General features: G+C 42.9%; 1 protein-coding gene across 2 annotated transcripts in view; it reads left to right on the top strand.

Annotated features, from left to right (window-relative positions):
• The window catches only part of RASGRP2 (RAS guanyl releasing protein 2), a 46,914-nt gene extending 44,985 nt beyond the window's left edge, over window positions 1-1,929 (top strand). For both annotated transcript variants that reach the window (XM_039366148.1, XM_039366149.1), the window contains 2 exons: window positions 247-347; window positions 1,671-1,929. In XM_039366148.1, coding sequence (XP_039222082.1) covers window positions 247-305 — 59 coding nt within the window. In that variant the 3' untranslated portion in view covers window positions 306-347; window positions 1,671-1,929. The remainder of the gene's footprint in view (window positions 1-246; window positions 348-1,670) is intronic.
• Window positions 1,930-22,332: the final 20,403 nt, after the last annotated feature.

Genomic DNA, 22,332 nt, shown 5'->3' with positions numbered 1-22,332 from the left:
TTATTATAAAAATTAGCTGAGGCATTTGCATGGCAAACGGCTAGACTTAACCTCGGTTCATTGTTCTGCAGCTTGGCCAGTTTGGTTTCATTTGAGGTCAGAAAACAGATTATATCTAGCAACCAGGTTAAATGTGTCGTGTGAATGCTGCTAGTGTGTTTTGCATGGTGGGGGTGGGGGATGGAAAGGGAACAGAAGTCTCTTTCAGTTTGCATTCGACTTACCCTTAGGCTGCTTTCATTTCAGAAATCCAGGAGGAAGAGGTACAGGCTGTGGAAGATGGGGTTTTTGATGAGAAGCTATGAGACCGGATCAGCTGAGCAGAGGGCCTGGAATCGAAGCATGAGGTAAGGATTGCAAGCAATTATTGGGTTCCCCCCTGTTCTGTCTGAGACATTTTCTCAACTTATTTCTTGGCCTGGCTCAAGCCCCTTTGCTGACCATTACTTGCAGTTGTTCAAGGCTATTTCCCATGCCTGCTACATCCTTAAGACATTACAGGGAGTCCTTGACTTACAACAATTCATTTAGTGACCATTTCTCACACTTACGACTGTTGCAGCATCCCCAAGGTCACATGATCAAAATTTGGACTCTTAGCAACGGATTCATATTTATGACAGTTGCAGTGTCCAGGGGTCATGTGGTCCCCTTCTGACAAGCAAAGTCAATGGGGAAGCCAGATTCACTTAACAACCGAGTTACTAACTTAACAGCTTTAGTGATTCACTTAACAACGGGGCAAAAAAGGTCATAAAATAGGGCAAAACTCAAAAAATGTCTCACCAACAGAAATATTGGACTCAATAGTGGTCGTAAGTCAAGGACTACTTGTACTGCTACCAGTACTTCAGGTAGTCCTCAGAACTGAAATGTTTGTCACTAAGAATATGAGAAGTATTCCACTCTCTATGGCAGTGGTGCTCACCTGTGGGTCGGGACCCCATTTGGGGTCGAACGACCATTTCACAGGGGTCGCCAAACAACGCAGTCCGCCATTTTTCCCCCCTTTTCCTTAGCTGTGCTCCTCCCTTTTATTCTATTGGCTTTGAAAGCCAATAGGATAGACTCTCTTGAATAGAGTCTAATTCTATTGGCTTTCAAAAGCCAATAGGAATTGTCCAGGCTGTCTCTGCCCTGCTGAGCCCGCCAAAAGCCCCATTCTGCAAACGGTGCTGCACCAGTTGAGTAGTCCTCGACTTACGACCGGTTGAGTAGTCCTCGACTTACGACCGGTTGGGGGTCGCGGCATTAAAAAGGTTGAGAACCACTGCTCTACAGCCTTTTTGCTTGAATTGTCGAGCAAATTGGCATGCTGTTAAATGAATTATGTGGTCCTTAAGCAAATCTGGCCTCATGGTCACGGGATCAAAATTTGGGCCCTTGACAACTGGCCTGTATTTATGATGATTGCAGCATTCTGGGGTTTCCTGATCGCCATTTGCAAAATTCCCAGCCAGCTTCCAACAAGGAAGTCAATGGGGGAAGCTGGATTCACTGAACAGCTGTAGCAAAAATGTTGTAAAATTGGACATGACTTACTTAAAGACTGCATTGCTTAGCCACGGGAGTTGCGGTCCCAATTGTGGTTGTAAGTTGAGGACTACCTGTAATTGGAGATACTGAATCTTGTACTTTCAGCTTTAACTTCTTGTGGTTTGTCTTCACAGAAACACCTCGTCCTTCTCAGCGACCCCAGCCGGCCTGCCAGTGAATGCTCGGCTCTTCTGCGTCCCCCTCCCCACCGAATGAAGTGGGGCGCGTGCTTTGGGGAATGGGGCCTCTCCATTTTGAAAGCACTTTGGCAAGGGTAATCAGGAGATGTTTCTGCCCCAGCCCAAAGCCTTTTAGAAACGTGTGTATATTTGTATCAAGAACTGGATTCAAAGATGTAATGATAATTAGAATAAATTTGACACCTGCTCCATACCTCTGTTCCTCCTTAAATTTTCTGCTTTGTGGTTTCCCATTTTCGTAGGGTTGTTTTTGGCAAAAGGTTTTTGCTCCTGAAAGAAAAAGAAAAATGCTTTAGGCATCATAGATTCATACAGTAAGAAAGGATAACAGAGATCATCTGTTCCCATCCCCTCTCAGTGCAGAAACCACCGTAAGTTAATATATTTTGCAAAAGAAAGGCTGAATTAGGGAAAGGATTGCCCCCATGTAGTCATGAGGCTGGAGGGCTCTGCCCTTGATTGCTGAAAAATGAGTCTGAAAATTCTGTTTTTGTTCCACAGTGTTTTAAAAATGTCTCTGGTTGTTCTCAAGGTCAGAAAATTGGATTAGTTAGGCTAACCCAGACAAATCTTTACCAGTGATTCTGCCAGCACAGTGTCACAATTTAACCTCCCATTCCCCATCCTGTAATGAATATGAAAAATTAATTTAGGAATGATCTGACTCCCACTATCAACTCAGACAGTCACTAGCTGAGTTCAGTCTCCGTAGCACACAAACCCTGTAACTAGGTCAAGGAATTTGGGAATCACAGACTCCCTATGTGGCTTCTTTAGTTCTTGGAGCAAGATTGCACCAATTAATATCAGCATTTCTCAACCTTAGCCATTTTTAAGATGGGTGGACTTTAATTCCCAGAATTCCCCAGCCAGCATTGCCAGAGTGGAGATTTTGGGGAGTTGAAGTCCACACATCTGAAACTGCTTTATTCAAAACACCGTCCTTGATTTAGAACAGGGTTTCTCAACTTTGGCAACTCTAAGGGTGGACTTCAACTCCCAGAATTCCCCAGCCAGCTGCTGTTGTATGTCACTCAAATCCCAAAGTCACCTTCATATGAGACCTTTAATCCAGTTCCTGAACTAACCTGCATATTCTTAGACTGCCTGTAAAGTAGCCCTAAAAAAAGTTGTGCCAGGGGAAAAATAACCCAGATTGACTCATCCAAGCTTAATGTGTGAGTGCAATCATAAGGATCTTATCCTGGTTGAGCCCATTGTGTGAACACATCCCCAAATGTGGTCCTCAGCCCCTCGTCCAAGTTGCACATCTATTCCTGGCGCAGACAGTACAGAGAAAGCAGTACAGGTAGTTCTCGATTTACAACCAGAATTGAATGCAACATTTCTGCCGGTAACCAGGATAGTTGTTAAGTAGGTTTTCCTCAGTTTTACAACCTTTCTTCCCACAGTTTATAAGTGAATCACTGCAGTTTTTAAGTTAGTAACAGGGTTGTTTAAATAAATCTGGTTTCCCCATTGACTTTGCTCATCAGGTCACAAAAGGGGATCACATCACCCCGGGACGCTGCAACCGTCATAAATATGAATCAGTTGCCAAGCGTCCGAATGTTGATCACGTGACCACGGGGATGCTGCAAAGGTTGTAAGTGAGAAAACTGGTCGTAAGTCACTTTTTTCAGTGCTGTCGTAACTTTGAACGGTCACTAAACGAATGGTTATAAGTTGAGCACCGCCTGAAGATTCTCCCCACCCCCCCCCCACCTCCTGATTTTGCTCAAGTTTAGCCAAGGCTGAAAGAGGAGGATGGAGTAGAAAATTAAGCTGGCATTGATTTTCCTTCTGCAAGCTGACAGATATGCTCCCCAATCACTATTCGTCATGTCAATATTGGTGTCACACTGTCCTCTGCTCCTGGCAATACTCTTCAGACCAAATTTATATCTTTTACTCTTTCTTCACTCTTGCCACAGCCAAGAGCAGAAAGTTCTCTGTTTATGCTCAGTTCTCTGTTTATGCTCAGAAGACCCACAGCACTCTCAGTGTTCCTTGCTTGCTTTAAAAAGAGAACCATCGCCTTTTGACTGTCTCCTTTTCAAAAAGGAAGACTGGGGGGTGGGGGGAGAAGAAAGGCTACAAGAGGCAATGAAGGACAATGGAACTTCCACAGCGAGGAACAATCTACCACCAAAGCCTGAGGACCTCAGTGTAAAGAATCTTGGAGGCTTTTGAGTGTGGCTTTCCAATGTAGCTGATGTAGTTCTCCTGCTGAACGTAAAGTTGTTGGAAAAGGAAAAAGGATCGGTCCTGGGTCACATCTGGAATTGCACCACATCCATAATTTGGGTTATTCCATATATAGACGCTAGATTTCAGTTTTAGAGTTTATCTCAATCAGAAATACGTGCTGAATTTACTCCGTTATAATAATTTGCACTGGATTGACTGTGGGTCTTATGATTAACATTCTCCATAGAGCTTAAAACCAATTTTCAGTCTCTTAAAGATAATATATTCAGTTCACTATAATTAACTAAGGTTACACTGGACAGCTCCAATCCCTATGACCTTTTAAAATCCCTTGTCTATTCCCAGGCCTTTTATTTCTGATCCTTGTTTCTTCTTTAATAGTTATCTACTGTCTTTAAAAATGTTTAATGAAAATATGAAAGAAGATCAGAAAGCAAAGGTCTATTTAAAAATAAAAAGCTGAGGAAAGAGAATTATGAAAAATATTGATTAGGGCTGGATGGCTCCGGTGATAAGAGGAAAGCCGTCAGCAACTGGAGCTCTGCTGTTGCTGTCTTTACGAATTAAGTGGATGAAGGAAAGATGAAATAAGACTTGTTTTTTCTAGGGATGTCTTTGATATTTGGGAGACAGAAATCTCGGGGTAAATCTATCTCCCCCAAGATGATTTGAAACCCAGCTGCCTGGCATAGGCCCCAAAGGCGACCCAGTGAGATCCACTTTTAGTCCTAGGGCAGTGGTTCTCAACCTTTTTAATGCCGCGACCCCCCCCAACCGGTCGTAAGTCGAGGACTACTCAACCGGTCGTAAGTCGAGGACTACTCAACTGGTGCAGCACCGTTTGCAGAATGGGACTTTTGGCGGGCTCAGCAGGGCAGAGACAGCCTGGACAATTCCTATTGGCTTTTGAAAGCCAATAGAATTAGACTCTATTCAAGAGAGTCTATTCTATTGGCTTTCAAAAGCCAATAGAATAAAAGGGAGTAGCACAGCTAAGGAAAAGGGGGGAAAAAATAGCGGACTGCGTTGTTTGGCGACCCCCGTGAAATGGTCGTTCGACCCCAAATGGGGTCCCGACCCACAGGTTGAGAACCACTGTCCTAGGGCTCCATTAATAGAGGGATAAAATCAAGATCACATGAAGTGTTAGTACCTCTTTACAAAGCCTTAACAAGACCACACTTAGAATACTGCATTTAGTTTTGGTCACTACAACATACAAAAAATGTTGAAACTCTGGAAAGAGTGTAGGGAAGAGCAACAAAGATGATTAGGGGATGGAGGCTAATACTTACAAGGATCAGTTGCTGGAATTGGGTATGTCTCGTTTAATGAAGAGAAGGACGAGGGGGGACAGGATAGCAGTCTTCCAATATCTCAGGGGCTGCCCCAAAGAAGAGGGAGTCAAGCTATTCTCCAAAGCACCTGAAGGCAGGACAAGAAACAATGGTTGGAAACTAACCAAGGAGAGAAGCAACCTGGAACTAAGGAGAAACTTCCTGACAGTGAGAACAATTAATCAGAGGAAAGTCTTGCTTCCAGAAGTTGTGGGTGCTCCATCACTTACTGTATGAACATTTTTCACACGAGCACTGCAGCATCCCCAAGGTCACATGATCAAAATTCAACTGACTCATATTTGTGATGTTGCAGTGTCCCAGGGTCACGTGATCCCCTTTTGTGATCCTCTAATAAGCAAAGTCAATGAAGCCAGATTCACTTAACAATCATGTTAATAATACCTGCACCTTAACAATTGTGATAAGAAAGGTCGTAAAATGGGACAAAAGTCACTTAACGAATATCTAAGTTAGCAACAGAAATGTAGGGCTCAATTATGGTCATAAGTTGAAGACTACCTGTAATCAATAAAAAGGAACAAATTCCTCATCATCCAAGATCACAATAGTCATTATTCATCTTGACAGCCCTCCTGAAATTCATAGTTTAACCAATCATGGTTTATTAGGTTAGTTTAATTGTCTGGATTGCACAGACTAAATCCAAAATCTAATTAAATGTTGTGGCTGTGCTCAGAAAACAAGCAGGCCACAAATTAGTCAACTTCTGGTTTCATGTGTAAATCCAGTTCATGCAGGCGCCAAATTTAGGCCTAGTTACATATGTGATATGAACATAGCCACTGAGATGTAAACTGAGTTTCTGTCACATGATAAACAAGCAATTTGCTAGTTCCACTTTCTGCATTTTGCACTGAGACGTAAACTGAGTTTCTATCACATGATAAACAAGCAATTTGCTAGTTCCACTTTCTGCATTTTGCACGCATATTTCACCCTAAGGGAGGTGTCAAGATCGTTTTCATTCCCCTGCAGCTTCAAATTTTATGGTACAAATGCAGAATGAAAAAAAAAAAAAGATCAGGAATCAGAGAGAAAAAAGCCATAGTTATATAGAATAATTTATTTGCGGCCAAAGAATTACTCATTGATAATTAATGCATAAAACTCAGCTCGTGCATTTTATAAGTTTGAACAATTTCGGTCTAATTTCAGCTTGGTTGCATTTTTAATAAAAGGGCGTAAAACACCCATTAAACTGTCCACCACCCCCTTTGCTTTCCCCAACAGCCTATTATTTTCAGAACAATAATTGCAATCTTTAAAGGCTAAATATTTAAATGCACTTTGAATGCCTTTCTTTAAAAAGGGACATGTAATTTTTTTTTTCAAAAAAAGAAAAGGCACTTTGCATGCCCTGTAATTACATTTCCTTTAGGATGGTGCCCGTTTGCAGCTTGTGAGCCCGATTATACCTACTTTAGAGTAAATTAGAACACTGGCACATGCCACCATATCCGCTATGACATCCCCAAGTTCACAGTATCATGGGGAGCAAAAGTGAAAGTTTCAGAGTGAAAATGCAATGTTTAAGGTAAGGCAGCTCAGAAGGCTAGAAATATCTCAGCCAAAGGATGCCTGGAATTTTAAAGGGGCATTGGAATGGTACAATTGGTCATCCCTCTTAGATGCAGCAACTGGGTGAATTTGGCAGGCCCCAAAGTGAGACTTGCTGCAAACTTCCAAAGGCAGGCTGAGAGCCAGGAGGGTCTGCAGGCTAGGTCAGAAAAGTGGGATCGAACTTTACTCTTATGCATTGTGCATAAAAAGCAAGTGGGGTTTTGATCACATGATCATGATTACCATTTTGACTTTTCTGACCTGCTGGGGGGGGGTCATGAAATGAAGGGCTGAGGGCCACGAAATGGAGCAACAACAGCAAGGCTGTCTCATGCTGTGCAGGAAATGATAAACTGTTCCTGTACAGGTAGACCACGCATCTTAAAGCATGATGGCTGGAGAAAGTTGAAGTCCGCAAGTCTTAAAGTTACCAAGTTTGGAGACCCCTGACTTAGGAGATCAAAAACAAAGGGAGGACAGGGTGGTTTTTATGTTACTGTGGGAAGTTTGATATCAAAATTATGTTTTACTCTTTATACTGTTTCCCTCTTCCCTTAAAATATTAATAGAATCCATAATGGTCTGAGAATCAGTGTCTCCATTAGATAATTGATGGTTAAGCTGAGACTAAATTAATCAAGTAAAACAATAGCAAATGGGAAAATCCCTATCTCAAACTTCCTCAAACGCCCAAATAAGTTACCCAGATCTAATCCACATATCAAAGGATAAGGTCTGCAAAAACAGAGTTAATTAAATTATGTTTCCCAGAGGAACGGCACATTCACAAGAGTAAACATACCTACATACACACATACACGTGCCCTTCAAGTGTCACCTTAGAATCAGCATGTGACAGCTCAGACAAGCTCCCCCTATAAAAATCTGGTGCTATAACCCATTTCTCTGCAGCCTGGCTCTGTTTTGCTTTTAGGAATAAATATTTCTTCTTTTCTCACAGCTGTCTGGATCTCCTTTTTATTTATTCTTGTGCAATCCTAGCTCGAGCTGGAACCCCAAATTATTCTTCTGACATTATGAAGGATACAGCGAGACCAGCACAATCAACAACTAAATAATATCAGTTAAAATTCATGGACCCCTTTTTAACATGACAATTCTCCAAGTTTATGCTTCGACCACTGAAGCAGGGGAAGAGGCAGTCGGTGAGTTTTGCGATGAACTTCAATCTGAAATTGACAGAACATGCAGGCAAGACATGGCACCTGTGATTTGAGGCTGAAATGCCAAAGTTTTAAATACGAAGGAGGGAAGTGTAGTCGGACCGTATGGATTAAGAAACTGAAATGAAGCAGGGGAACGCCTTCGCAATTTCTGCCACTCCAAACAATTTATTCATAGCCAACGTTGTTTTCAAACAACTAAAAGGACACCGGCATACAAAGACATCGCCAGATGCAGTACCTAGAAATTAAATCGAGTCTATTATTGTTCAAAGAAGGTGGAGAAGTTCAGTTATAGAATCAAAGACCTGGCCAGGTGCTGACTCTGGATCAGAGAATAACAGAATAACAGAGTTGGAAGGGATCTTGGAGGTCTTCTAGTCCAACCCCCTGCTCAAGTAGGAGACCCTATGCCATTTCAGACACGTAGCTGTCCAGTCTCTTCTTTTAAAAGACTCCGGTGATGGAACACCTACAACTTCTAAAGACAATTTGTTCACTGTCAGGAAATTTCTCCTTGCTTCTCTCCTTGGTTAGTTTCCATCCATTGTTTTTTGTCCTGCCTTCAGGTGCTTTTAGGAATAAGTTGACCCCCTCTTCTTTTTGGCAGCCCCTCAAATGCTGGAATACTGCTATCATATCACTCCTGGTCCTTCTTTCTCCTAGACTAGACCTACCCAATTCATAAGTTTTAGCTTCCAGTCCCCTAATCATCTTAGTTGCCCTTTCCTGCATTCTTTCCAAAATCTCAACATCTTTTTTTATATTGGATGCAGTACTCGAAGTGTGGTCTGATATAGTGCGCACTGACTATATGAACAGGAATGAGCTGCTCACATGCAAACCCCAAATTAAGCTAAAACAGAAAAAGAAAGCCAGTCAGTTTTCACAATATGATCTTGAGCCCACTGTTCTCAAGGAGAACATCAGAAGCCCCTGTGAAGAGCTGAGCCTCAACCAGAGGAAATACGGTAGGAACTTAAGGAAAAATGAACAAATGGAAGGAAGCAACTTGGATGTCCAAGGAAACTACAGAATTGCCTAGAAGAGAAGCCAAAGTCAAGAAAGACTACAATCTCCAAAGGAACAAGAAGTTTCAGAGGTGTTAGAAGAGCCAAGAAGCAGTACTACACCGACATCTGTAAAGGCACCGAGGATCGAAACAGACATGGGAAAAACAAAGGAAGTCCTTCAAAAGATCTCTGAATTCAGAAATACATGCCAGCTGCCAAGTGCCTGAATTGATCACGTGACTATGGGGAGGCTGCAATGGCCTTAAGTGTGAAAAATGGTCATAAGTCACTTGTTCCAGTGCTATTGTAACTTTGAACTGTCGCTAAACGAATGGTTATAAGTAGAGGACTACTTGTGCAGAAAGGTCTTTGATTAGGTCAATCATATTCAGCTCTGGAGTGTGCTCAGAAAAATGAGAATCTCTGAACATAACTGTAGAAATTAGGAAGGAAGGAAAGAAGGAAGGAAGGAAGGAAGGAAGGAAGGAGAGGGAGGGAGGGAGGGAGGAGAGGGAGGGAAGGGAAGAAGGAAGGAAGGAAGGAAGGAAGGAAGGAAGGAGAGGGAGGGAGGGAGGAAGGAAGGAAGGAAGGAGAGGAAGGAAGGAAGGATGGAGAGGGAGGGAGAGAGGGAGGGAGGGAGGGAGGAAGGAAGGAAGGAAGGAAGGAAGGAAGGAAGGAAGGAAGGAAGGAAGGAAGGAAGGAAGGAAGGAAGGAAGAAAGGAACTGTCTTCATGAGAAATTTATAAATAGGCATGAAAACCACAGTCTGGAAAGAACATAGTGAAACAGACAGACTCCAAGTTGGCCAAGGAGTGACTGGCTGTATTTTCTCCCCTTATTTATTCAAACTTTATGCTGAATAGATATTAAAAGAAGCAGGATGGGAAGGAGATAAGCAGGGTTTTAGGACTGGAGGAAGGGACATCAATAACCTGCATGATGCTGATAACACTACCCTGATAGCAGAAAATGCAAAGGATCTCCAAGCTCTAGTAATAAAAGGAAGCCCAGTGGAAAAAAGCAGGAGAAAAATTAAATATAAAGAAGAGCAAACTAAAGGCAAAAAGATAGAAATACCAGCCTTAGAATTGGCAGTGAAGATATCTAAGTAATGGGTAGTTTTCACTTTTTAGAATCAACTCTCAGCATTGAGGGAACAAGGAATCAAGAAATACGCCCCACAGACTAGATTTTAGCAGTGGAAAAGATATTCTATGCCAAAATGTGTCTATGTCGGTAGTTCTTGACTTACAACCATTCATTTAATGAGTGTTTATTGTTACAACAGCATTGAAAAAGTGACTTACTACCAGTCCTTACACTTATGACCATTGCAACATCACCACAGTCATGTAATCAAAATTTGGGTGCTTGGCAACTGGCATATATATATGACAGTTGCATTGTCCCAGTGTCATGTGGGACTCAGCCAGCTTCTGACAAGGAAAGATAGGTGGACTTCAACTCCCAGAATTCAACTTCCCAGCCAGCTTCTGACAAGTAAAGTCAATCAGAGAATCTGGATCAGCTTAACGAAGGCATGATTCATTTAACAACCGCAATGACTCACTTAGCAACTATGACAAAAAAAGAACTACCTATACCAGGGGTGTCAAACTCGCAACGTCATGTGATGTGTCGTGAGATTTATCGTGACTTTTTTTCCATGGCTGGCAATGGGGTGGGCACGATTTTGGCATGACGCATCCGGCGCCTGTGGGCTGGCAGTTTGACACCCCTGACCTATACCTATAACGATCAGAACTGTGCAAAGGATGTAGATGGCTGGGGAATTCTGGGAGTTGAAGTCCACCTATCTTCAAGCATGCTGATTGGGGAATTCTGGGAGTTGAAGTCCACCTATCTTCAAGCATGCTGATTGGGGAATTCTGGGAGTTGAAGTCCACCTATCTTCAAGCATGCTGGCTGGGGAATTCTGGGAGTTGACGCTGCCAAGATTGAGTTAAAGCTGCCAAGGTTGAGAAAAACTGTCTTAATGGATATTTGATTTATTATCCTGTCCAGTTTGGAAGGGGGCACACTCTCTGGAACTTCAGAGCTGAAGGCCAGTTCCTGTATTTTCCTCCAGTAGCTTTACTCCAATGAATATTGATGGCTTGCTTATCACTGTGCCTCGTTTCCCACCTCAAATAAGCTTTTATTTGTTAGAGTCAGGGTTTCAAACCGGCTTTATGCAAACAACTTTTGAAGGAGAGAACCAGAAGTCTATTCACAACCAGGAGCTGCATAATGTTTGCTTAGTCACTATCCTTGTTAGGTTAAGAAGAAAGAGGGGAGAAAATCAGAATGGTCCACAAGAAAGATCTTACGGGTTGTGTTTGGTTTGATCAAAACACACACACACACGTCCATAAACACAGAAAAAGATTGATTTTTTTTTTATTACACTCCAGTTTTCCTGGCTGGCCAAGTTTCCCAGGATATCCTTCCTGGGAGAATTTACTCTCCAGCATCATCTCCCTTTGGGATTGAATGGAAATACAGGTAAACAGAAGAAACACACATGCACGCCCACGCACGCACACAGGTGTGCAAATATTTTTCTGTTATTTTGTAGCCATTTAAAAGGGAGTACAATTAGTCCTCAATTTACAACCATTTCTTCAGTAACTGCAGTTACAATGGCCTTGAAGAAAGAAACTTATGACCGTTTTTCACACTTATGACCATTGCAGCGGCCCCGTGGTCACATGATCAAAATTTGGATGCTTAGCAACTGCCATGTACTTATGACGGTTGCAGAGTCCCCGGGTCACGTGATCCCCTTTTATGACCTTCTGACAAGCAAAGTCAATGGGGGAAGCCAGATTCACTTAACAACCGGGTGACTAACTTAACAACTGCAGTGATTCACTTAGTGGCAAGAAGGGTCGTAATTTGGGACAAAACTCACTTGACAAATTTCTCACTTAGCAAAATAAATTTATATTATTAACTTAAGAACTGCACATAATCACGGCCGCCTCGAGTCTTCTGCTATAGCAATATCAATTTTCCAAATAAATAAAAACAAAACAAAACAAAACAAAAAAATAAAAATAAATAAATGAAAATGAATAACCATGGTAAGAAAGGTCATAAAATGGGGCAAAACTCACCTAGCCAACTGTCTCAGTTGGCCAAGGACATTTTGGCTCAATTGTGGATTGTTAAGTTGAGGATTGTCAGGGAATTGCACAAATGGAGTCAGAGAGGCTGACATGGGTACTTGTATTTTTATATAAATAAACATATTTTAGAACTATATGCACAACAAACTAGACAGGCAAACAGGATATCCTCAGGTAAATCAACACAGCAGGAAAATCCTGAGGTAAATTACAGAGCAGCACGCAGAGGAAAAAGGCGGGAAACAAGGAACCTCCCCCTTTGCACTCACAGCAACCAATCACGGCTCAGATTGCTTCATGGCCGGCTCTCTTCAACCCATCGACTATAAGTGAGTGGTCTTACTCATTGTCACTAAAGTTGAGCACTATCTATGCACAGAGGGTGATTTTGCAGGATGACCTTAAAAATGGCTCCATTATTTGACACTTGCTTGAGAGGGAGAGTTATGGGACTTCCTTCCTTCCTCCTAAGTCAGGGCTCTTCAAACTGGGCCCTTTGATGACTTGTGGACTTCAACTCCCAGAATTCCTCAGCCAGGCATGCTGGCTGAGGAATTCTGGGAGTTGAAGTCCACAAGTCATCAAAGGGCCAAGTTTGAAAACCCCTGTTTATCTCATTTTTCTAGCCAATAATAAAAGGTATCCCATGTTCTAAAACAGAGGTCTTCAAACTTGGCCCTTTTAGGACTTGTGGACTTCAACTCCCAGAATTCCTTAGCCAGGCATGCTGGCTGAGGAATTCTGGGAGTTGAAGTCCAGAAGTCATAAAAGGGCCAAGTTTGAAGAGCCCTGTCCTAAGTCTATGCCCAGTTTAGGGATGATTCTTTCAAGTGACCTAATTCCCTGGAAGATCTTCACAGCTGTTTCTGCTTGGTTTCCTTCCTCTCTTCTAGATCTGAGCAGTGGGACTTTCTGGGGAGGGGGAAACTTAAGTGGGGACTGGCCCCTCTTGCAAATCTTTCCAATTCCACAGTAGGGAGAGGATTCAGCATTCAAGCCCATGCTCCACAGCTCTCGCCTTGCCACAGAACTGAGGGTCCCCCTATATGGCCTAAAATGGATCCTGGGTGGTGTATACAGCCACCTGACCATATTTAAATTAGAAAAAGTGCTTTCTTTTTTGTCCTTCCTTCTGATCGCCTTGCAGGGCCTTTTCTGAGCTTCCGGGCAAAGCAACCCGTGATTTTTAAAATGATAAATGATTCTGGCTCGCCCAGGAGTTCCAGGTAGTTGGGAGACAATCCATCATTTGACCCCAGTCTGCTTCAGTCTCCTCGTTGCAAGTCCAGGAAGTTGGCTTATGAAATTTGCAAGGCCTCTCCAAGCCATCCACAGCTATTGCACCATTCCCTCTGGAGCTGGTCGGCTGCATTCTCTAGCAGGTAAGAAAGAAACTGGAAAAATCATTGTCAGTGATGAGAAGAAGGAAGGATGTTAAAGCTGGTTCATGCTCAAGATGTTCAATAATTTCTATCCTTGCTAATTGCCCTTGCTTTCACCTCATCTGTGCAGAGTGTAGAGAAGAGCAACAAAGGTGATTAAGGGAGTGGAGGCTGAAACATATGAAGAGGAATTGGGTATGTCTAGTTTAATGAAAAGAAGGACTAAGGGTGACATGATAGCAGGGTTCCAATAGCTCAGGGGTTGCCCCAAAAAAGAGTCAAGCTATTCTCCAAAGTGCTTGAAGGCAGGACAAGAAGCAACGGATGCAAACTTACCAAGGAGAGAAGCAACCTAGAACTAAGGAGAAATTTCCAACAGTAAGAACAATTAATCAGTGGAACAACTTCCCTCCAGAAGTTGTGGGTGCTCCAACACTGGAGGCTTTTAAGAAGAGACTGGACAGCCATTTGTCTGAAATGGTATAGGGTTTCCTGCTTGAGCAGGGGGTTGGACTAGATGACCTCCAAGGTCCCTTCCAACGCTGTTATTTTGTTACCATCTCTACACTGCCATTACAGGCTGTCCTCAACGTACAACCATTTGTTTAGTGGCCAGTCAAAGTTACAATGGCGCTGACAAATAGTGGCTTCCAGCCACGACCATCTCACACGACCAGCTCAGCATCCTCACAGTCACATGATCCAAATTTGGTTGCTTGGCAACCAGCATCTATTTAGGGTGGTTGAAGTGTCCTGGGATCACATGACTGCCATCGTCCCCATCGGGTTCTGACCAGGCAAAGTCAATGGGGGAAGCTGGTTTCTCTTAACCACCCTGTGGTTCACTTAACTGCAGCGATTCGGTTCGTTGTGGCAAAACAGGTCCTAAAAGTGGGCACAGCTCACTTAACAACCGCCTTGCTTAGCAACAGAAATGCCGATCTCAATTTCATTCGTAAGTTGAGAACTCGGTATAGCCCAGTGGTAGGCAACCTTGGCTCTTTTATGACTCGTGGACCTCAAGTCCCAGAATTCCTGACTCAGCCATGCTGGCTCAGGAATTCTGGGAATTGAAGTCCACGAGTCATAAAAGAGCCAAGGTTGCCTATCCCTGGTTAGCTGTTTCCTTGTTTACTAAATTATAATAGCACACTGCTATTCCCCACCTTGCCATTTTAATGTGGAGGCGCTGTTTAACTTGCATCTTGCCAAGAACAGAAATGCTGTCTCTCTCCATTCAAACCATCCGAGAAACATTTTGGGGCAAGAACTGACATCACTCAAAATTGTGGTTTTGCTCCCTGGAAGTCAAGCAGACTGCACATCTTCAGCCTGGCATGACTTAGAAGAAAACTGGAAAAAGAAAAAGAAAAGGAGAAAGGGCAACATGTTAGCAGCGTTCCCATATCTGGGGGGCTGCAACAAAGAACAGGGGGGGTCAGCCTATTTTCCAAAGCACTAAAAGGCAGGACAAAAAAGCAACGGACGGAAACTAGTTAACAAGAGAAGCAACTAAGGAGAAACTTCCTGACATTGAGAACAATTAACCATTAGAACGGCTTGCCTCTAAAAAATGTGGGTGCTCCATCACTGGAGGTTTTTAAGAAGAGACTCTACAACCATCTCTCTGAAGTGAGATAGGATCTCCTGCTGGAATAGTGGGTTGGATTAGAAGACCCCCCCCCCCAAGATCCCTTCCAGCTCTGTTATTATGTGCTCAACATTTCAAGGTCAGGCCATCCTAACCTGTCTGGGTGTGGGCCTCTCCCCAAAAGGTGATCACCCAGAAAAGTGGTTTCTGTTTTTTTCTATCATATTCTGGAGACGCTTGAGAATTTTTCCTGAATTTCTCGCCTTGGTGTTTTTAACCAGAGATGATTAAGGATCCAGGATGGGGAGTTTTTTTTTAATGTCACATCTGTCTATCAAATTTCGCCGGCTGCAGATGCTTTCCATGCTGGAGCAAAGTCCTTTGGGAAATATTTCTTCCTCATTAATTGGAAGTGGAGGAAGCTAGGAATGGTACAGAATATCGAGACGTGATTTTTACTTGCACTCTCACATGCTCTGGCTGCTGTGCCGCCGAATAAATGCAAGACCCCCATATTTTTGCCCTGGGAAACCCTCTCCCCAATAGTTTCGTAATCTGCAAGATGTTTTAAAAGCCAATTCTCAAGAGACATTTTTGACACGATGTTAGCGTGTGCAGAAAACCATAGTTAACTAAATGGTCCCCAATTTCGTTGGACTTCAAACCCTATTATTATTATTACTATTATTGATGTTTGGTGTTTTTTTTTTTTTGCAAGCCACTCAGAGCCTTTTTGGAGTCATGCATCCTCAAAAATGAATAAATACGCAAAGTATTGTTGCTAGGGAAAAGTCTTTTATTGTAAGCTGCCTAGACAAGGGGTGAGATAGGCAGCTATGTAAATTGAATAAATCAATAAAACCACCCAGCCCTATCCACCAAATCACCAGAAGCGGAGTTTGATGCAAGGGATAGCTTTCAAAAAAAATGACAGAAGTATCTGACAATCCTTGGGAAAAGGCCCATGTTGACATAATGTTGTGATTGTGTAAAATGCCACTCAGAAGCACTAGAAAGAAATACCTTAAAATATTCAGAAAAACCTACAAATAAAATCAGAACCGAAACCTGAAATGTTTTTGCTAAGCTAATCCCAGAAAACATACATCAAAACATCACAAAAATATCACAATTTCCTCAGAGAGGGGCTGATCGTAGCAAAAGAAAAATGTGGAGTGACGTTGGAGAAATGAAGCAGCCGATGCAAGCAGATTTGGAAGGCCAAAACTGGCAAATGTTCAGCCCTGGAAAAATGGATAGTTAAATATCCATAAGCGAAATCTAGCCCAGCTGAAGCAAAAATGGATAACCTTGCTAATACAGGTAGTCCTCAACTTACAACCACAGTTGAGCCAAAACTTTCCATTGCTAAGAGTGCAGAGAAGAGCAATAAAGATGATTAGGGGGCTGGAGGCTAAAACATATGAAGAACGGTAGCTGGAATTGGGGATGTCTAGTTTAATGAAAAGAAGAACTAGGGGTGACATGATAGAAGAGGGGGTGTCAATCTATTTTTCAAAGCACCTGAAGGCAGGATAGCGAACAAGGAATTCTGGGAGTTGAAGTCCACATACATTAAAATTGCCAAGGTTGAGAAACACCAGATTAAAGTTAATGGCTGCAATTAGAGCAAAAACCCAATTTAACAGACCATTTTTAAGGGCAGAGTGTGTCTGTCCAATCTGAATATACATATTATATAAAAAATTGATATGGTATACTTTCTTTTAAATATGTGTCACACACCTTTACATATTTTGATAATATATGTAAAATTATTTAAATCTGCCTTAAATTATGTAAATTTTATATAAAGTATGTCAACGTATGTCAGTGCATTGAAGTTTCTTCCAGTTTATTCACCCCAATAATGGGCTTTTCTGATAAAACTTGGGTGTAAAATCCGACATCCCAAGTCTGCTAAAGGGGATTTGTGAAACAGAAGCTTTACGGCACCTTATTTCTCAAAAACATTGGTCATATTTAGAGATACGGCTGCTCTGGAGAATATATTTTGTTCTAGACCAGATTCCAAGATTTAAGAAGTCCACGGTGCAATAAATATTATTTAAATATACTTTAAACACTAAAGTTCAATCTGTGCATCTCTTGGTTAAAGAAGCGGTGACATTAATCCAACGTGTCTGAAAAATGTCATACAAGAGAAATTTGACATTTATCATTTATTTATTTATTTACAGTATTTATGTTTGTTTGTTTGTTTTATCAGCTTGTCCAAGTCCAATAGCTAGCCCTTCACTTACAACCTCAACTGAGACCAGAATTTCTGTTGCTAAGCAAGGCAGTTTTTAGGGTGAGTCACAGCTGACTTTACGACTTTTTTCCCATGGTTGTTAAGCAAATCACTAGTGAATCATGTGGTCGTTAAGCGAATTTTGCTTCCCCTGTTGACTTGGCTTGCTGGAAGCCATCTGGGAAGGTTGCAGATTGTGATCAAATGACCCGGGGATGCTGCAACTGTGGTAAATAACAATAACAACAACAACAACAATAATAATGTTGGAAGGGACCTTGGAGGTCATCTAGCCCAACCCCCTGCTCAGACAGGAAACCCTATACCATTTCAGACAAATGGCTGTCCAGTCTCTTCTTAAAAACTTCCAGTGTTGGAGCATTCACCGCTTCTGGAGGCAGGTTGTTCCACTGGTTAATTGTTCTCACTGTCAGGAAGTTTCTCCTTAGTTCTAGGTTGCTTCTCTCCTTGACTAGTTTCCATCCGTTGCTTCCTGTCCTGCCTTTGGAAAACAGCTTGCTTGGCAACAAAGTTTGATCACTGATCATGGGGATGCGGTGATGGTAGTAGGCGTAAGGTTGCGTCTTGTGTGTCACTATTGTGGGTGCCGCTGTAACCTGGAATGCTCGCTAAATGAATGGTTATAAATGGAGAATTACCTGTAATTTCACTGGGCATTTGCAATAACTATTGTGCCGGGGTTCACGCAACACAGGCCAGAGGTTACAGAATTCATCCATTTTTGTAATTTGCACAATCCATTAAACCGGGGTGTGTGTGTCTCCAAACTCGGCAACTTTAAGATTTGTGGTCTTCAACTCCCAGAATCCCTCTGCCAGACAGGGCATGTTGCCATGTCCCCATGCTGGCTGGGGAATTCTGGGAGTTGAAGTCCACAAGTCTTAAAGCTGCCCAGTTTGGAGACCTCCACATTAAACCAAGTGGACTCTGTCCCTTGCATCACAAAACTTCCAGTCCAGGTTCGTTGGCTGTGTGAATGCAGCACTCCCAATTTTTTCTCTTGCCTGGCTTTTAAGCACGTCACGTGCACAAAACTGCTGGTGGAGGAAAAGTCAGTCTCTCTTTCTTGGCAGGGTTGAAGTGGGAAGCCAGATCTGCTTCTGGCCAATTGCATCCTGTTTAGAGCGTGGGGTGGGGCTAGATGACCTCCAGGGCCTCCTTCCGGCTCATTGATGCAAGACTGTGCCCAGAAACGTTTATCAATGTGGGAAGCACCAGCTCTAGCAGCAGAAGGGGGGAGGCAGGCATTTCCCAACCCGTGACACCCTCCCCATCTGTTCTTTACCATCTGCCTGACAAAAGACTGTCTTGTGAATGGGAGTGCCTTCCTTTCTGGAGGAAAGAGCTGCGTGGCCTTTGGAGGAGCTGAGGCAGAAACGTGGGGGAAGGCAGCCTTCTGCCACCAGGCAGTCTCCAGAAGCCAGAAGCCAAGGCCCGTGCGAGAAATATTCTGAATTTTGATGAGCAAATGCGCTTGGATAATTGGGATATAGAATCTGCCGCTTATTTTTTTCCCAGGGCCTGCTTGTTTATGATTTGGCATTTGTGATTGCCAACTCATGTGCTGCTTTTTCTGGAGGGAGGGTACGGGGGGGGGGGAGACGGGACTTGAACCCTCACCTCGATTTCAAGCAAGGGGACCCAGGCTGAGGTGGGGGGGGAGATTGGATCACAGGACGAGGAGGTGGGCTTGGCTCCAACAGAAACCAAGCTGGCGTTTCCTCCGTTGCTCTTTTTTCCCAGGAAAGCATCAGCAAGCAAGGGGGGGGGGGAATCTGCATTTCCACACTCACACACCCCTTTCAGTCAGCCAATTTGCAGGGTTTTTTTTTTCCAGAGGAGAAGAAAAATGTTGGAGAGATCAGATTTGTTTGTTTGGAGGGAGGTCAGCAGTAACCAGGAGGATAAGGGTTGGGGCAGAGAAGGTAGAATACAGAATAACAAATTGGAAGGGACCTTGGAGGTCTTCTAGTCCAACCTCCTGTTAAAGCCATTCCTATACCATTCCAGTAAAAGACGCTTGCTCCTGGGGAGGAAAGCTATGGCAAATCTAGACATCATACTTAAAAGCAGAGACGTCACCCTGCCAACAAAAGTGCGTGTAGTCAAGGCCATGATTTTCCCAGTTTCAATGGATGGCTGTGAAAGCTGGACCCTAAGAAAGGCTGAGCGCCAAAGAATGGAGGCCTTTGACCTCTGGTGCTGGAGAAGACTCCTGCGAGTCCCCTGGACTGCAAGGCGATCCAACCGGTCAGTCCTAGAGGAGATCAACTCTGACTGCTCTTTAGAAGGCCGGATCCTGAAGCTGAAACTCAAGTACTTTGGCCACCTAATGAGAAGGAAGGACTCACTAGAGAAGAGCCTGATGCTGGGAAAGATGGAGGGCAAGAGAAGAAGGGGATGACAGAGAAGGAGGTGGCTGGATGGAGTCACTGAAGCAGCAGGCGTGAGCTTAAGTGGACCCCAGAAGATGGTAGAGGATAGGAAGGCCTGGAGGAACATGGTCCATGGGGTCGCGATGGGTCGAACACGACTTCGCAACTAACAACAACATGCCATTTCAGGCAAATGACTGCCCCGTCTCTTCTTGAAAACCTCCAGTGTTGGAGCACCCACAACTTCTGGTGGCAAGCTGTTCCACTGGTGAATTGCCCTCACTATCAAGACATTCCTCCTTAATTCCAGGTTGCTTCTCTCCTTAATTATTTCCATCCATTGCTTCTTGTCTTTCCTTCAGGTGATTTGGAAAATAAACTTGATTTCTTTTTCAATGCTAGTCTATTTCTTCAAAAACCAGATGCTGTCCACACACCATATGGATAAATGCTCATTTAACAAGTATTCAAAAGTGACATGACCAGTCCTTACAGTTACGGCCATTGCAGCATCTGCATGATTACTTGATCATGAGACGCTAGGCAACTGGCATGTATGCAGCGTACCTGTGTCGTATGATCACCATTTGTGACCTCCCCAGCTGATTTCCCACCAACAAAGTCAATGGGGGAATGCCAGATTCACTTAACGACCACATGATTCACTTAACAACTACAATTATTCGCTTTAAAAACATGGTTTAAAAAAAGGTTCGTAAAATTAACTGCATTTAACAACTGCCTTGCTTAGCAAGAGAAATTCTTGTCTCAATTTTGGTGTAATTGTATCTGTAATTTAAATCTGAAAGAGAAGCAAAATTCTCCAGGCTTCACCAAACAGATACCTTGGCAATTGGTTGGACCACAATTACCATCCTCCCCCACCCACACAAGTGTACAGAAGAGTCAAAAAATGTATTTCGCCGAGACAAAGAAAGAAAGTTTGATTGTGTTTACTGGTATGCTAAAATATGTTCCTTTAAAAAAAAAATCCACTTTATCACATTTTTACAGTAAGGTGACAAAAAACAGATTACAGAAACACAAAAAGGTAAACAAGTGAAGCCAGGAATGAAATATTGAAAAGAGTTAATGAACCACCAAAACAACAAGCCATACACAGAACAAAGAATAGGGGGGAAAATTCCCTCAAAATAAAAGAATAAAATCAGTACACTAAAAATCCTGAACAGTTTTAAAAGGGGCTTTATTATTATTTTTTAATGAATGAGGAGAAGGTTTAAACTAGGACTCCTTTTAAAAAATACTTAAGACAGGCTTCAAATCTGAATTAAAATGAATCCTAACCCTAAATTAAGAGAGCATCACACAACATGTTTAAGGTCTTACTGAGTGGGTAGAAGCCAAAGATGTTAAAGCTGATCGATTAATACGGAAGTTTTACAAGAAATTCCCGCAACGTCCAATGACAATGTTTGAATGTTGAAGACTGAAAGAGTACAGAGAAGAGCAACAAAGATGATGAAGAGGCTAAAACATATGAAGAGTGGTTACAGGAACTGGGTATGTCTAGTTTCATGAAAAGAAGGACTAGAGGTGATATGATAGCAGTTGTCCACTATTTGAGGGGCTGCCCCAAAGAGGAGGGGGTCAATTTATTTTCCAAAGCACCTGAAGGCAGGACGAGAAGCAACGGATGGAAACTAAGCAAGAAGAGAAGCAACCTGGAACGAAGGAGGAATTTCCTAATAGTCAGAACAATTAACCAGTGGAACAGCTTGCCACCAGAAGTTGTGGGTGCTGCCTCACTATAGGCTTTTAAGAAGAGACTGGGCAGCTACTTGTCTGGAATGTAGGATCTCCTGCTAGAACTGGGGGTTGGACTAGATGACCTTCAAGGTCCCTTCCAACTCTGCTATTCTGTTTCTGATTCTCATTTGAGCAGGTCAATAAAATAGCTCCACAGGCTGGATCAGCACAACATACTTAGTCATCCCACCAAAATACCTGCAACAGCCAGAAAAGCTATTTGAAGATTTTACCCAAAAGAAAGGAGAAAAATTCAGGGTTCTGGTGCCAAGGAGATGGCAGGCAAGATTATCTCATAGTAATGCTCAAAACGTATCACGTCCTGAGATAAATAAAGATAGTCCTCGACTTACATCCGCAGCTGAGCCCAACATTTCTGTGGCTAAACAAGACAATTGTTAAGTGAGCTTTGCCCCAGTTTACGACTTTTTCTTGCCACAGTTGTTAAGTGATTCGCTGCAGTTGTTAAATTAGTAACAGGGTTGTTAAGTGAATCTGGCTTCCCCCATTGACTTCGCTGGTCAGAAAGTCGCCAAAGGGGATCACGTGATCCCCCCCGGGGTCACTGCAACCGTCATAAATATGAGTCAGTTGCCATACGTCTGAATTTTGATCACACGGCCACGGGAATGCTACAATGACTCATAAGTGTGAAAAATGGTTGTAAGTCCCTTTTTTTAGTGCCGTCGTAATTTTGAACAGTCACTAAACAAACTGTTGTATGTCGAGGACTACCTGTACTA

This window comes from Crotalus tigris, unplaced genomic scaffold (assembly GCF_016545835.1).
Source record: "Crotalus tigris isolate CLP2741 ecotype Arizona unplaced genomic scaffold, ASM1654583v1 scf7180000020245.1906669, whole genome shotgun sequence".
Lineage (NCBI taxonomy): Eukaryota > Metazoa > Chordata > Lepidosauria > Squamata > Viperidae > Crotalus > Crotalus tigris.
Note: the sequence above shows the minus strand (reverse complement) of the source record. Positions and strands in the feature narration are given on the sequence as shown.